This window comes from Melanaphis sacchari, unplaced genomic scaffold (genome assembly GCF_002803265.2).
Source record: "Melanaphis sacchari strain LSU unplaced genomic scaffold, SCAv2.0 Contig8_pilon_pilon, whole genome shotgun sequence".
NCBI classification, from domain to species: domain Eukaryota; kingdom Metazoa; phylum Arthropoda; class Insecta; order Hemiptera; family Aphididae; genus Melanaphis; species Melanaphis sacchari.
In genome coordinates, this window is record NW_020271635.1 from 3,657,469 (window position 1) to 3,676,416 (window position 18,948).

The 18,948-nt window shown below is 27.9% G+C and overlaps 1 protein-coding gene across 3 annotated transcripts in view; it reads right to left on the bottom strand.

Moving 5' to 3' along the window:
- The window catches only part of LOC112602686 (triple functional domain protein), a 112,952-nt gene that overhangs the window by 9,589 nt on the left and 84,415 nt on the right, over nucleotides 1-18,948 (bottom strand). For all 3 annotated transcript variants that reach the window (XM_025350894.1, XM_025350892.1, XM_025350893.1), the window contains exon 27: nucleotides 2,805-2,904. In XM_025350894.1, the coding sequence (XP_025206679.1) occupies nucleotides 2,805-2,904 (100 nt within the window). The remainder of the gene's footprint in view (nucleotides 1-2,804; nucleotides 2,905-18,948) is intronic.

The following is an 18,948-nucleotide window of genomic DNA, read 5'->3' on the forward strand; positions in this document are numbered from 1 at the left end:
AATTTAATTTAAATATAAAAATTATGAGAACATATTATTTAAGTATAATTAATACTATATATTGTTTTTAATATACCTACAATGTATGGTTGAAGAAAAGAAAAGTTTTGAGGAAGTCAAAAAATATTTAAGTGTAGAAAATGAAAATGCCAGTCCTAAAATGCGAATTTTGAAATTTGATTTTTAAAATTATACAACATTAGTTTTATATCGTAGTAATCTTTTGTTTGCTCATTTTCCCAACCCATATGATTATGTTTTTAAGGAAAACGAATAGCACACATATTCATATTTAAGTTCTAAATGTTAGGGGAAGGGAAGTAAACAATCTAGTTTTTTGGATTAGGGAAACGTGTGGAAATTAAAAATATACATATAATTTTTCCGGTTAATCAATTTTTTACGCATTTGAAAGCAGTTAAACAAATTCATTACGTAATATGATACTAATTATTAACAAAACAATATAATTCAACATCACATTTGTGGGTTTTTAGCAAATTGCACATGAAGTTTAAAAAGAATAATTGTATAACTATTTTATTTATTTTTATTATTTTAGGTACCTATACTTTTTATGAAGTCACCTTTTCTAATTTGAGAAATTAGTGAACTATTCTTAAATGAAATATAACAATTTGTTAAAAATATAACATTTATAGTCAGGGTGTGAACACTTGCTCCTTTGATTTACTATAACATAATGTATTTTTGTTTTTTTGAAAATTCAAATATTCTACGGCTATAGACTATATAGGTAAAAATGATTATGTGGGCAACTATCATCAGACACGTAAGACAAAATATTTTATTTTTAACAAAGGAAATTAGTTAGGGATATATTTCAGCTCCTACTTTGAAAGTTTGATAATTAGGGAAAGGGCTGAGTACAAACAGGATTAAAAGAATAAACCAGCACAAAATAAATGGTGAAATTCTGTTTCGAAATTTCAAAGCGGTGGGAGGGGAAATGGAACTTTTAGCTACTAGATAATAAATGTGTACATAATTTTACTTTTTGCATTATCAAAGGAAATCACCGCCAAGTTCTATTTTTTTATTCTAAGTATAGTTTATATTAATTTCTATCACAAAATAAATCAATTATGAAATAATTGTCTCACTAATTTCAATTATTGTTATTTTATAAATTTTGTAATTAAAAAAAAAAAAAAATGAATCATATTATAGTTCATAACCTTTATATGGACAATATATTATATTATAGTTGTTGTAACTAGGAATATAACTATATTATATGAGCAAGTTGGAGCACTGTAATGTACTTATATGCATGTTAAATTCAATAATAAAAAAAAATATATATTATTATTAGCGATTTAATAATATAATATACGATAAATAATTATTGAATTACAGAAAAAAAAAACTACTCATTTAATAATAAATTTGAATAAACACCTGAATACCCAATTTTGTCAAAATTTAGATTTAAAAAAAATGTATGCAAATATTTATAGAATTACGCTTCACCTTTTTTTTTTCTGATTCCAATAATAAAAACTCATAAAAAATCTTGTATTTAAAAATAATTTACAATTTTTTGTGATTTAAAAAAAATTTGTAGAAATTTTTACTTTAAATGTTGATTAAAAATAAAATTTTAAATGCTTATAAATAGTAATAGAGTCAAAATATTTTTAAATTAAATTTATACCATCAACAGAAAATTTGATATATAAACATTTGGTGACAATTTCAAGTACTTAAATAAAAATCACATTTTCATTTACAATAAAATGAAAAAATCAATTTTGTCAAAATCTGGTTTTATTTTCTAATTATTAAGTAAAATACTGAATATACTTTTATTTTTATTTTTGAACACTTTTCCTAACTGAAGAATAAAGCAATTTTACTGCTACAAAAGGTAATGGCAGACACATAAAAAATAGACTCCATTGTAACATCAAAACATTTATTTTTTAATCATATTATTTTTTATTGAACTTTGAATTATACTTGTAAAAGAAAACTTCCTTATTCTTCTATTAATGAAAATTCTAATATTTTAATACTATTAACTTAAATTACTTGATCGCTATTTTTAAAAGAAGGAAAATATAAAATATTTAAGTAACTTTAACTCATATTATTTTAAAAAAAATCAAACATTAAATATTTAGAAAATAGATCTTCTTTTATTTTCAAATCAAATTGAAGAAATATTTGTTTGGATTCAATAACTATTCTTTAAACTTCATATCAGTAAAAAGAATAACAGGTTTAAATGAAAATTTAAATATATACTTAATAAGTAATTATTGATCTACAAATAATACATTTGAATGTAGCATAAAATTTGTTTGCGTATAATATATTCAGTAACACAATAAATTACCATACTAATTACAAGAACCAAGAAATAATCATGATATTTAGAACAACTAGTAATCGATTAATCAATAATCAAATTATCTTGTACAATAGAAAGTAAAAGAATCAACAATTCAAAAAATCGATGTTGTAGACGACTGTTGACAGAAACCATTCAATGTTAATAAGGAGAATACACAACTAACGATTTTACAGCAAATAATGTGACATAGGGGGTTATACTATTTAACACGGACGATATAGCAAAATGCATCGACACACATAACAATATAATCACAATTTGTGACACACATAATAGGTATACACAACAAGCGATGACAAATATGGGTGTCCGACAGCTTTTATATAAGATGTGGTATCAATCAATAATATATAAATTGATATTATAAAATATGACGGATTAAACAGTCTACAGCAATTGTGCAAAATAAAAAACCATTACATACCCGCTGAAAACACGTCTTTTGGTCACTGGTGAATTGTTGCAAGCCAAAGATGCTGCAACGGCGGCTGAGGCGTTATCCGCACATTCTCCCGAGGTAGTTTCTGAAAGAAAAAATAAATTACAATTACTAACACCGGAGACATAAAAATATACGTTATGCGTATACCTAGCTTAATGTAATAATTTCGACTAGTTAATTAAAAACCTAATTGACGGTGTCTAAAGTATTTTTTTTACATAAAAACGACAGCTTAATATATTTATGGCGATCATCGTATGCCATCGTGGTGTAAATGTTACAATTCATTAATCACTACCATGACTGAAACAATTGCGCAAAAAGTAAATGGGGACGGACGGCATCATTTCCTATCTAGACAGGATACATTCAAGTAACGCGAATGTGACGACGAATGTACTAGCCAGAATACGACTACTTCCGGAGCTAATAATAATAACACAAACAAATCAAAGTCAAACAAAAATTATTGTTAAATAATAAAAAAAATTATTGTACTAGGATTAAAAAAGTATAACTGCTATCGGTACACTAACTAAAGAAGCGTTCAATTTAATGAATAATTATATAATATATAAATAAATATTTTTATACATAATAAAAGACAAACAAGTTTAATGGTTTTAAATAACTAAATAAATTATAAATTGTTTATAACTACTCAATCATTGAGGAATCACCATTAATTTTTAAAGTATAAGCTGGCATATTGCAATTGAAAACGATTCTATGAGAGGTACCTTCAGAGATTAATCATTCAACACTCAAATACTATTAAAACGTTTATAATGCTATGTATTATTAGTATAAAATATATCATAACAAAATGTTGAAATAATTAATTAACCTGGAACGCGAATGTTTAAATTGTAAATTTGTGGATATATTCATATATATACCGTTGAGCTGACTGTAAACTGCTGCATAATAAGGCTTAGACTAAAGTCGTAGGTCAACCAAAGTAGGCATTTTAATTAAATAGTGACAATAAACAAAACGCGAAAAGAATAACAAATTTACAAATGTAAACAAAATATATAATAATAGAAATAATAAAAATATATTTGCTCTTATGATCAGTTTTTAAAAATCCATTATATTTTCGGCATATTTTGATTATAGCGAGTGAGGTCTCTTGATTTATGTATCTTTTACATATACTTAACTATATTATTTCATATATTTTAATAATTTCAAAATCTAGGTATTATAAAAACTATTTAGTACATAATACTTTCACGATTCATGATTTTAAGTACATTTAATAATTTTAGCAAAAAACTAATTATTTTTTATAAGTATCACGAGTATTTTATAAAATAAACAGTTGTCAAAAAACTTGAAGATTAAATGAAATACACCATTATTTTAATTTTATGATTTGTAAACTATAATTCATTTTCACAATTTCTATATTATTTTGTGTTAATTGGAATCACCCATCTCATAACTGTGAACAATAATTATTTGAACGTCACCTTTATTCGACCAAAATGCGATTGAATTAAAAAGAGTAAGAAATCATATTGATGTAAAATATAGTTAGACACTCCTTGGTACGCGACTTTTTTTTTCAAAACCTATGTAGTACTTATGTATGATGTAATAATAAAATCGATTTTATTACAATAATAATAATTATTATTATTATTATGTGTATCAACAGCGGGCGATGAATCCATGCGGTTGTCATCCTACAATTAACGAGGTACTCTTTAATATTATTACAACATTTATTAATCGCTATAGTAATAGTATTGTGTATGGACTATATTTCTATATATATATACATATCGATATAAAGTACATACATCGATTTTGGTATGCGATAATAAACCAACGCAAGTCGTTCCGTCCCTTGTCAATTCGGAAGAACATGATACGTACTAACTTATATACAGTACTACTGTAACAGTATATTATAGTGTGGAACGATGCAACATTGTGTAACTAGGGGTTTTTAAACGACATCAATATTATAGATTACTCTATTTATATATTCTGACAATTTCTTCGATAAACAAATATAAAACATTTTGAATCGATAACAATTTATTATATAATACAAGTATTTATAATCATTAGAAATTTAACACACTAAAATTTCGTAGAGTACACTAAGCTTTAGATTATTTTTTTTAATTTCTCAAATTACAAAAAAACAAAACAAAAAATAACAACAAATATTGCGCCGAAAAAATCTTTTAGTATCACTAGCAAGAGCTTAATATAATACATTTTATGAAATAATTTATATTAATAATCGATGTAGTAAAAATTACATAATGTATTATTATTATACAATATATACAGTTTATTCGACAATATAATTTTTAATCGGTATGAAACTGATATAAATATTTAATAGGTACACAACACGACCTTGAACTGTAATATAAATAGCAATAATTAAGTAGTTTACAAACAAAAATTTTGGAGAATTTCAATAAATTAAATTTATTCCGTGTGCGATGAAGGTGAAACACTAACACAGAAAAAATGCATTAAGATTTAGCAGTTTAAAAGGCCTTCTTCCATGCTTTGGCTAATTTTTTTTTTATTTTTTTTGCCCTATAGGTTATAAATTGCCTAAGCGATTATGCATAATCCAATAATAAATAATAAAAATAATAAAATAACAATAAATAACCACTAAAGAAATAGCGGCGATACCAAAGAGCGTATGTAACTGAAATATTATTCGAGACAAGATTTAATATGTACATAATCACAGTAGTAGAGTGTAATTATAATCTATTTCGATTAAAAATACTGTTTAAATATTATACAATATAATACAACAGCATTAAATATACATTAAAATATACTTTGGCGGTATATTATTGTTTATTCCGCGGTAGGTGTAATTCAGTATAAATTCAATAGTTATTTTACAGTAGTCGTAGACTTTATAGAATGAATGATGCATTTAATATAAATGTATAAACATACTATCCAGAACCCTCTATAATGTTATTATGTAAATTCGGAAGTGGAGCGACGAGGGCGAACATCTACAGACGGAATCGACACGTTATTAGTTCATTACAAAAATGAAACCACCTAACTAATTAATATACGTTTAAATTATAGTAAATATTATTACGGTGTGTGTAAATAAAATATACAATGGAATATATGTGAGCTATTGTTGAAAACGATGATGCTAAAAACAACGGCGATAGCATCACCACAATACAAATTATACATACCTACATACAATTAATGTAAATATAGAAGTATTCAGTGTACATTACATATTTTTCTCTTATAGAGCATAGTTCATTTTAGTTTTTAACTTAAATTGTTTATCATAAACATTGTTACATTACTTAGATAGAATAAGGTATACGTAAACGAAATTTAGCTAGGTTAGGTTAAGTCGTATAGTTTATATAAATTCTGGTCATACTATAGTAACAGCATTCTTATCAATATTATATATATTGACAACAGATAATTAAATGTTTTTTTTTTTTTTTTTTTACAGTTAATAAAATAAATACCAATTATTTTAAAAATAACTAATGACAATCATGAAAACAGGTCAAACTCCAGTCCCATTCGTATGGATTTCGTATGCCGAGACGCAATCAAGACGACGACTTGGACAACATTAGTATTATAAACACGTGTACCAGATCGTATATAATATAACATAGGTAATGGAGTTGCTCTTTGTAGAACACGCGATTCACGTTTAATCCTGATATGATGTCATTAAAGCACGCACTAAGAATGTATATTTAAGAAAAAAAAAATAGCTTTAATAGGTTGTTTGGCTATAATAATCGTGGATGATACCACAGTATATACCTATATTATGCAAATAATATTTTGAAAATGCGTTGATCAGATGTCAGAAATATTATAGAATGCGCCGACACAGAAAATATATGTGAGTAACATTAGATTTGCGAAACTCGAGAGTCGACACCATCGATAAAGATGTAACCATAAATAAGTAATGAGAAATCGACTATTGCAGTAGTAACGCGGTCAATTGTATAAACCGGACCACCCCGCAACCCCGCAGTAATTGCAATAACGATGATGACGAATGAATGATGACTTGTACTTTTAACTATATAAGACGATGATTGACGCTCAGCCTGCAATACAAAGGAGGTAGTAAACGAGTGTTGTCCGGCGGCGACAATAGGCAATAATATTATATGTATGCGTTTCGCTTCCGGATAAAACGTATTGACCCTTTTTTCGACTTTGAAATACTTATCGAAGAGAACGGCGTAATCGATGATCGTTGGATTCGCGGAGAACATAGAACAATATGATAAACTATATATATAATATATAATGTCATTGCGTGTGTTATTTTGAAGAAACTAAGAACCTAACCTAACCTTGTATGGCACAAAAAATGTATACCACGCATATTTTCGACATTCTCTGCTCGGCCGCCTTTAACTGAATGATGTATAAATGATTTTTACTATTAAAACTTTAAAAAAATGTTGACCTCGAAGACGACAGTGTTATAAACATATTGTGCTTACTTTTGTTCAGCTACAGCACTAACATCATATCCGAGAAAAGAGCCGGATTGAACTACGCCATTTTCTGCTGTAGCACACAATTCGTTTTTTACAAGGTAAAATATTATAATTAACGTTAAATTTGTTCTTCTCGAGGTTGATCGTATCACACACGCGCGTTATGGTATTTGAAAAATTAACCACTGAGAATGGCGCCCTAGCATATGTATATGCGTACAAGGTAGATCAGTCTATATCATTATGTTATTTATTATTTATTAAATACTAATGCAGCAACGCGCGTTTTTGTATTTAGGCGTGAGACATGGCTGGTAGATGATGTGAAAGCTTGTAGACGACACGCACGAGCCAATCCATTAATTGTATAACGATAAATAATAGTTAAGAGAGGAGATTATTTCTCTAAAAATCACGAAAATTGACTAAGAAAACTTTTTGTTCAGTTAATTAATAGGCGAAATCGTATAATAAATAGATTTCTTAGCGTGTTAATACAATCGATATAATTATCGTTTGAGATTTACATAAAAACGACACAGTAATTATACCTGTAAACATGACACACGAGTTTTACTAGGTATGTTTGACAGAGACATTAATATATGCGTGGAATATAATACAAAAAAAAATCACTGCAATGGATGCAAGAATCGTTCTTCTCAGTCCCATGTCGCCGATAATATATTATTATAACGTGAGTTGTTATAAACATTAGAAATTCGCTTCTCACTGAGACTTTTACAATAAAAGATTTGCGAAAATAACTACAAACCAAAATATAGTAGTAAGTTTTATCGCTTTTACACACTTAGTTAATTAAAGTATCTAGTAAAATAAATTGTGTACATAAAAAAAGTATAGAGCGAACGTTAATCGCTTATTAGCACATTAACCAATATAACTATAATATTATTATTATATTACATAATAATACATACATGAGAAATAATAATATAATATAAATATATAGGAAGGCTTTAACTTGATATTACGTTTATCTTCAAACGGTAATGAAGAAGTAATCATTAATGGAAAATCACGCATTATTATTATTACAATAAAATATCCATAAGCTATTTATTTTTATTTTTAATCTAATAAACACAGAATTATTACTTTTCATTTAATTGTGTGTGTTCATACGCACGCGTGTATTCTATGATTTAATAGTTTGTGAGTATATAATATAATATATACAGTTCACGTTAATTAATATGATGTATTTACGATAATGCCTTAATGGGAAGTGTATAAGCACATTTTTTCTTTGAAATAGATACTGTGCCAAAAAGTCAATGAGATGTTTGTGTGTTTGGGGAATATTTCAGAGTAATGTGTAAGGTCTTTATCAAACAATAATAATGTATAATGGTTTTGAATGGTAATAGCATATGTACACTTACAGAGTATAAATACTTATAATGCAATACAATTAATTTAGTTCGTAAATAATATCGAACCACCCACACAAATAATATACATAGTATTTTATGCTGTTAGAAATACAATGTGTTAAAATATATGTAAGTATTTTCAACAAAATCGTCTGTTTCGTGCATGGTTATTATTTTTTAGGTACTATCATTAATCATTATTCATTGTATACATTATATTTCCTATAACATCAAAATACGCATAATTATGTGAATAAATTTCTCCATGTTCTAATTCACTATTGTTCGTTCTTATAGGTACACTATGGCACATAATGAGGATTCCTCTGCAATATTTAATAAATACTATATTCATCATATTTGATGATAAATACTATTTGAGGGAATATAATACGATTCGCCAAATCCAGTGTACAAAGTCCTGTCTATTCTAGAAACTAATTTATATAATATTATTATAAGTACATGAATATGTTTTACCACAGTCCGCAGTGGGACGTTATTACGAATATATATCATTGCTCATACATATTTTATCGTAACAAACAGAAGTCAAATTTTTATTTTATTTTACTAGGATGACGATAATATACTATAATTAATAAGATGTGGGGTGGTTCATCAACTTTCACAATACTTTTTTTTTCTCTTTTTTTTATGAAATGTTTTAATCAATTAAAAAATTATTAATAATACTACATTTTTAAAAAAAAAAATTATTATTATTATGGTTTTTTGGTTATTTTTAATTTCATGATCAGAAGCAGAACACTTCTAAAAATATTGATGTATAAATATAGAATAGTGAACAAATAGTATTATATAAATAAGCATTAAAGTTTAGACGAGAAGAGTAAAATGGCAAGGAGTATAAAAGTTATGGTCTATAGCTTCTGCGTCTATCTATTTAAGCTTTAATAATACATATACTATAATCAAAAACTATTAAATATCTGATATTTTCACAGCAACATTTTTAGAAAATATATTGCTTTCATTGTAGAATATAAGTATAGATTGTCGTTAACATTTTTTTAAAAAAAGTTTAATTTTATACTGAATACTTCAAACTTTCTCAAAACTTTTTTTTTATTTCAAAAATATATAAAATGACTTGAAAAATGATAACACAATATGAAATCATTTAAATAAACTGATGGTAATGGCGACATAATAAACAAACATTGTTTAGTGACAGAAATGGACAAATGGACAGCTAGGGTCTAAAAACGGACAATAAGAAGTAAATTGATAAATAAATAAAACTATTCACAAAAATAACTAAAATACGAAAACCAGACAATAAAAACAATTATAATTTTACATTAAATTAAATTCAGTATGTAAATCACAAACGATGAAATTATTATAATTATAATATGTTAAAATGTTGAACAAAATCGGAATAACGCTTGCACAATTTCTTGAGTTCCGATCATTGCAATAACTAGTGTTAAACTAAAGAAGGGACTGTTTGCTTTGTCTTTGTAAGTATCACGTCGGTATGTCCAGGCTATTTATCAGATAGAAAAAGCTGATGTTTCGATGGTTGGTAAGCGAAATTGCAGATATTATGCACTTTGATTAGCCGTCACAACTTACAATATAACATATAGCTTACACTCACGTGGTTATTACTAGATCTATAGGAGATTATGACTTTTTATATCTGCCTACAGATACATACTACATAGTTGGTTTTTGAGCTACGATACTACAGTAGTTTTAAAAACCAATTTTACCCGAAAGCACCACGATTTTATGGTTTTGAGAGCATATTATTGCTAAATGAATGACAATTTTGTAAAACATCATAAAAAATAATATGAATTCTTCATGGTTTATCAAAGAAAAAACTTACAATTATTAACGTAAGGAATTCGTTTTGAATTGAATTTATATTGCCATTTACTGTAATACGTAATAACTAAGCCAAGCCTCTATAAATCGTTTTTTTTTCTAAATGACAGCTTAGGTTAGGTTAGGTTACTGTTACGCCCATAAACGATGTATCTTGTTGTCTATTCTTCAATTGAAATTATGATAATAAGTTACAATAATTATAAAATAAATCGTAGGTCAATTTGTATTGTTTGATTATAAATAATAACATGTATAAATTCAGTTTATAAGAAAAATGTAGGTGTTGCGGTTATTTCCTGAAATAATCCACATAGCATGGATTATATATTATATACACTATACGACACGCAACACATTTCGAACCGTCTCTATGCATCATATTTACTATACAAACAAGACGATGAAATACGATCCCCTGACATACATAGGTTTATCGTTTATGTCACCGTTTTCAAACGAGTTATGTCATTGTCAACCCAAGTAAAAAAAAAAAAAAACATTTATGACGTTTATTATTATTTAATTACTATAATATATTTGCGTATTTAAATACATAAATGTACTGCAAATTTTAGGTTTTTATTTTCTATTTAAAAATACTTTAAGAGTACATCACTAAGTACGAAAATATGTTTATACAAAAAAATAAGGTAGGAAAGATAAAAAATAAAACGATAAATTACTTTATGAATATTTTTTTGTCAATAAAATATAATCATTATAAATTGTTATATCGTACTCATATACAAAAGTGCTGCTATTTGCTATTTTTTAGCGAAATCTTAGTGCAGTAATAATATAAGAAATAAAAATAACAGCAAACCATATACACTGAATACCATCTTAATTGTATGCGAATGCAGATTTCACTATGCATATACTAATAATATTTAAATTTAAAAAAATGATCGAAATAAAAACGATTTTGAATCAAGATAAATTAAAAAGGGAAAATGTGAGGGTTAAATTTTAAAACTCAATTGGGAAACTATACTTTTGAAATAAGATTCTTATACAGTAAAAATTTGAATTCCTTTTGGAGAATCATTTGTATTGATGTGTCACATGTCTAAACCAGTTTTTTACAAAATTGATTTCTTAATTTTGTAATTAAAAAACGAATACTAAACACTTGAAATTTTCTTCAAATATTTATATGTATTATCATTATCTATACATGGTAACTTTATATTTTTAATTGATACAATAAATATTAAAATACTAGATGATTATGTTTCATATTACGATTGGAGCTTTAATATTGTTCAGTGGGTATAAATAAATTACAAAATTCATACATAATCTATGAGTTATATCTGTTTCCATACTAAATATTAACATAGTTGATATCATGTCAATACCAACAATTATTACGTATTAGCTTAGTATAAGCCAATGTTGATATTTGATGTAAGTAATAAAAGATTAAATTAAAATAAAAACATACATTTTATTACCACAATAAATTGATCATCAGATAGCTCACAAATTAAAGTTATATATCAAAGTTTCAACGTATAACAGAAGTACATATGAAACATAATTCAAAAATATAATTTCCTATTTGAATTTTAAAGTTACTCTTTTAATCTCTCATGTCGATATTAATATCAAATTAATCTAAATTACATGATTCGAAGTTATTTTCATATGAGTCATTTTATCCTAATTTAAAAATCTACTAATAAATAAATTTTGAATACTATTCACGTGACGTTTACGTGTCTGAAACATATAATAGACATGCGATACGGCATTTGACTTTTACGAACTTCATTCGCGTGTTTTATGCTGAGTGACGAAATATATAAGCTATAATAATATATACACCCTGTAAATGAAATAACACTCCGATGGATTAACTGGACTACTGCGCTGTAGTGTATACGCAAATATGTTTACATAAAATATGTATCATACTCGGCCGAGAAAATATAGTCCTAATCAAACAATGTCAAAAATACTTTAGGTGTGGAACAATATAAACGTATATCATAATGATTAGAGCTAATGGGTATTAAACCATATGTTTTATTACGATTTAAAACTAAAAAACAATGATAATAATCTCACGAAAAATGCCAATTATGTTATTGAAGACGTAACATATTATTTCGAGTAGGGTGTGTCCGAAAATGATCGCGGAGTTAAATAATAATTTCATTAGACACAATTTAGTTTATCTCATATCACAACATAAATAATGTTTCATACCATGCAGCGGCTATACTGCTCAACTCTAAATAGCGATAATAGAAATAGCTGTATAAAAAAATAATAATAACAAACTTTAAGTTAATTAAGTTTTAAATACACAAAATACATTTTATCGTACTTGCGTGTACTTAAAAAATAATTAATTAAAATTACGATTTACTCGATCAAAATATTTAATTGAACATATTTTTACCTGCTAAATACATATAATTAACCGTTTACAAAGATAGTCGTTTGTATATTAAACATGTCATTTTGGTGTGAAAAATGGTAGGTATGTTATTATAATTTCAAATGTGTTATTAGCTAACAATTGCATTATGTATTACTTAAATAAACGATAATAACATATTATGTATTATGCATACCTACTTAAGTATACCACCCATTGTAATGTTAGTGGATCACTTTAGAAAATGATCAAACAAGTAAATTTAATAGTCGCTGATTACTGGCGAAAAACGTATATAATATTATCTACAACTATAGATAATATTTATACACAACTGACTAGGTAGAAAGAAGAGTGAGAGATAAATACACAATTGGCGTATTATACGAATTAAAAAAATTGGCACTAGGCCCGATATTATTAGTGAACAATTTGAGATGCATTGAAATTAAAATACTAGTTAATAGCAATATTTAATAATATAGTAAACTTAAAATAGTTACATAGGTAACATTCGATTATATACTTAGTTATTTATTCATGTGTTTGTCTTTAAAATATTTACACTTTACCTCCTCCTCCCCCAAATTATAAGTATACATATATAATATATACACATAAGATTATTAATACACTTGAGATTACAACACGACCTTTGGCCATTTATTCGTAAGTCCGCATGTTAACTAAATGAATTATTATTTTATAAATCAAGCGAATCAGTTCACATGAGTAAGAGCTTAAATGATTCTAGATCGTATACTCATTCATGGTTTCTAGAATTGTTGAATATTATTGTAGAGTTCCGAATGTGGATTTAAATATGAACACTGTCACGGAGAAACATAATACGCGAATGTACCAGCGTACTGCAGTGTTTTAATTACGACTCTAATAAAGGTCAACGCAGTTTGGTTGAATAGAATGAAATTTAAATATTTGGTTTCAAATATCAGATGGTAGGGTGGCGGCAATAGGTATACTGCTTAAACGTAATGTATACCATCGTAAACGATTCATAGTCATAAAAACCGTCCAACATATTTTTGATTTTAAGCTTTTCACATCACACACACACACACACACACACACGCACATGAATAACAAATACAAGCGAGTCCGGAATTCCTGAGCGTTCACAAATTCGCTACATAACGTAAACTATTATTTTTAGTGTCTCTGAAGGACAGACACGGGCGTATATACGTTCTCAATGAAACTGAGCGCGAATCGGAAGACTTTTATTATACGTTAACACACGAGACGGGTGAAAACGGGATGAGTACCAATAATAAACAAAGATTATAATATACTATATTCTCTTTCTCTCTCATTCTTACGCACTTTTTTTTCTTTCACAAATAAGAAATGACGCAACAACAACGCAAAGACGAATATAAGATCGATTATTCGTTGCAAAATAATAATGTGATATAGCGAGTACTCGCGGCAGCAACAAGCGTTCGATAGCGGCGGAATAAATAGTTTGTTTGCCAATCCTCCTCTCAATGCGACACCGCCATCATCAGAAAAAGCGGTTATCGAGAAAACTCGATAGAATAAAAAAAAAAAAGTAATGAAGAAAACGACAATCAACCAGACAATGAAGTACTGAACACCAAGGATGGTTGGTGGGAGGGAGGGTTGCGCATTTTTAGAATAAATACTTTTTTACACCGTAGTACCTAACATTATTTTCTCTTTCAATAAAATTGTTCAAAAACGTCGACACAAAAATAATAATTGTCATCATTTTGAAGTGGATCAGAAACGAAAAATCGGAAATTGCACGAATTATATAAAATCGGGTCTATATTCTACCTGTTGCAGGATTAGAGGGTAATGGCGCAAGAGCTCCGTTGCACTGCGGACATGACGACGACCCGGCGGTTGCGTCTACCGCGGTTGAGTGTCTGTGGCGATGGTGGCGATGGTGATGTCGGTGGTGACGGCTGTGGTGGTGGTGATGATTGTGTTGATCATGTTTGGTCGCCATCACCGTGATCGAATTTAATTTCTTATGCCGAAAAGACCGAATCTTCCGACTCCACCGGCTCAACCGGCCCGGCGACGAAGATTCCGAAGACCCGTCCGAGTCGACCCCGCCACCACCGGTCGTGCTGCAAGACGCGTCGTCAGCCGGCGACGAATCGGACGAATCACTGTTGTTACCGGCACTGCTGCTGCTACTGCTGCCGCTGCCGGAGCTGCTGCTACTACTGCTGCTCGACCAAAAACCCATCGTGTCGTGTCCGACGGTTCAAGTTAAACGTCGATTTTCACGCACTATACTTCGGTTAAACGGACAGTCGCCTTTACGAGAAGAGACGGTTTCAAAAAAAAAAAAAAAACCCCCAAGTCGAGACCCGCGGTACTAAACTGTACGAAAACGGGGGGGGGGGGAGATATAAGATATGACGAATATATAAAGACACGTAAAGCGATGACAGTGTATGATGGAAATTAAGCGCGATACGTTAAGAACACTCGCGCGATAACCGCCGTCGTATCGCCGACAGTCGTGCCGCGCGTCTAACGGGAAAAACGTCGTCGGCGTCGGACTGCACCAGTTTTTCTCACGCTCTCTCACTTCTGGGACGCGCGTCTGTGACAAACTGTGAACGCGCGCACACTCACATACGAGCGCGACAGAACTTGGTTACTCGCCAAACGTGCGCGCGACACCCGTCCGAACTGGTGTCATCTCCGAGGAGAGCGAGCGCGAGCACACACACATGCAAATTACACTGTACGACGGTCACATTATTAAAATATTATACGCGCATTACCATGATACATGATTATACAATTCTGCGACAGTTTTAACGGTTTATTAAATAGGTACGTATCTATATATGGTCCTAAACGAGAAAATTTTTATGAATTTTCATTTTTTCAATTCGTTTTTCTAATTATTATAAGCTCTTATAATACATGATAAAATTAAGTTTCTTAAGAACGAAATTTCAACAGACCTTCTATCAGCATAAAATTATTTTAAATCGCAATCACTAATGTACAAAAAAAAAAAAAATAATATATACGATGTGAATCAGAAGCGTGCATTTTCCTGTCGAAAGTACATTAATTAGTACTATAATTAAGAAGAGAATTATAACAATGTTACATACAAACAAAACAAAAAGTAAAAAAGTCAAGGAATTACATTTTTACCCTAAATGTTTAATATTTTCACATTATAAAAAAAACCACAAAAAATGGACAACATAAATATTCTGTAAACAATGCATACACAAATATTAAACCTAAACTTTAACAAAAAAAAAACTAATTTAAAAATTTAAGACAAATAAACAAAACGAAATTGAATTTTGGGCATTATAAAAATATAAACGCGGAAACGCGGAAACGCAAAATAGATGCTAACACGAATACCCTGATAACAAATAATATACAAATTGTCAATTAGATCAATTTTAAATTATGATTAAATTGTAAAGACTATAGATATATCATATATATCAGAAAAAACTCATCGTTAAAATTACTTGACGATATTCATAATTTATGTTTAAAAATTTCAATAAGTGACTTTAAAGGCAATCCTATAAACAGTATTACTGGAAAGCACCCATTAAACACTAAGTATACAAATATTTTAATTAATGCTACAACAATAAAACAGCAACAAACCTTAAAAAACAAATTTATGTAACAGTTTTTAATAATCATTTTGAAAATTCTTTTAGTAATGGATAATTAATACAATCTATATATAGAATAATTAATTAAAAATAATGCACAACTAAAAATAAAATAAAAAACATAATAAAACATAATAAAAAAGTAATTCAAAAACCACAATGGACAAGAAAATACTTCTTTTAAATGCCAATTATATCCAACAATAGAAAAGAAACTTTAATTCGTGTAAAATAAAATTTATATTGTGACAAAATATCGATTCACATATTGATATAAACGGATGCTTCAAAAACAAATAAAAGAGTGTAAATATTGCAGCAATTATTTAACAAACCGAAATATCGATAAACTAATATATACACAGCTGAAGCATTTGCAATATAATACATAGTAAAGTTATTTGTATTGTTTAAATTACAAAGCTACATTGTATAATAATTTAAGACACAATAAGTATTATATTATATAGGTATAGGAGTACAATATAAGAGTATGCATACCTGCAAAATAAAAATGACTTAATTTTAATAGACTCCAGTAACACAACACAAGCGTTATAATAATATTAACAGTTATAACGATATCATTGTTATGAATAATAAAAATAATTAACATTTAATAAAATTAACAATAATATAATTTTTTCCTAAATACTGCGACTTTACAGAATAATTGGAAACGAAATATTATAGTTGCTTGAGAAAAAGTAAACAAGCAAGGTTACTACACCATTTTAGATACTTCTGGAATACAAAATGAGATAAGATTATTAAAAAATAAATCTATAATTGATAAAATAAATCAAATATGATCAATAAATTAAATTAAATAAAAATGGAATAAACGGAAGACAAACGATGTACAAGTTGTATTAAACTGTCTGAAAATTGATCATACACATTACACAAACATATATCTTTAAAAAAAAATCACCAAGAATATGTCAAATATGATATGTAGATACTAAACCCATTAAACATATATTTATGCAATGTAGACACAAGAAGCTCATTAATAATCCAGCATAATAACCATTTTACTTGGACATGACAAAGACATTGTTAAAAATGTAATATTATTTTCCAAACACAATAATTTTAACAAATTAAAGTAAGTTTATTATATGTATATAACTACAATGAATGAAAAAATTGTGAGTTAAAAAAAAAACACAATTCAATGATTTAGCGACCGAAGCGGTTTAAACAATAGTAAAATAAATATTGATAGGTATCAATATTTCATGATTTTAAGAGTTGGTAATAAAATAGAATACCTAGTGAAATGAATTATTAAAATAATGAGTAATGATTCTCACAATATATAAAAATAAATACTTCCACAAACCAAGAGTGGCATGTTGACTCTATAATCTATAATATATTATATATAATATGATCAATATAAACGTTGTCTATTACTTACATAGGTTTGAAGTTATCTCGATTAATGAAAAAAAATTAAATGTTGACAAATGATTTTTCAACGCGATTTCAAACAAATTAATGAACTGAGTGATATCGAAAACAACTAAGTTCTATCTATGCGTATAATAAACAAAAAGACATATGACGTTGGAGAATGAGATTTTAATTTCTTTAGTTTTATTCAATATAATACCAATATATCAAAATTGTGTTGCGGTATAAATATATAAAACAATATAACTCTGATTCGACGTATACATTCATTTTAAACATCGCATCAGATAAAAATTTCGTTTAACACGCTGCAGTATTTTACATAATATATAGGTATAAGTACCTACCTAGTTGTCATCGTCGGCTAACTAATGAAACATATACACGTTTTTGACCTCTCTGTGTGTACAATAATATGTATGTTAATAATTGAATTATTTTTTACACGAGAGCTATTATTATATACACAAATATATACTTGAATAATATACTTTCCCGCTTTTTGTGCGGGATGTTTATACTTGTCTGATTTCCGAGAACAATAAATATAACGCTAATTGATGTTAATCATATTATGTGAAACAAAAAAAAATTGCGTATACCTATTATTGTTGATGCTAAACGGTTTAGATGCCTATTATGTCGAGGCGGAGGTTTTCACAATGTGTAAATATAATAAAATGGCGCCGACTGCCGGGATGACAGTTAAAAAAAAAATAATAATAATAATAACACCTTAACAATGTCACACACACAGTATTGCGGTGGACGACCTTGGTCAAGTGCCGTCTATATATAAATATAATACAATATAATATGATGGAATACTGCAACGGGAGGATGTGCCTAATTCGAATTTGATTCCGAGTGCCGCAA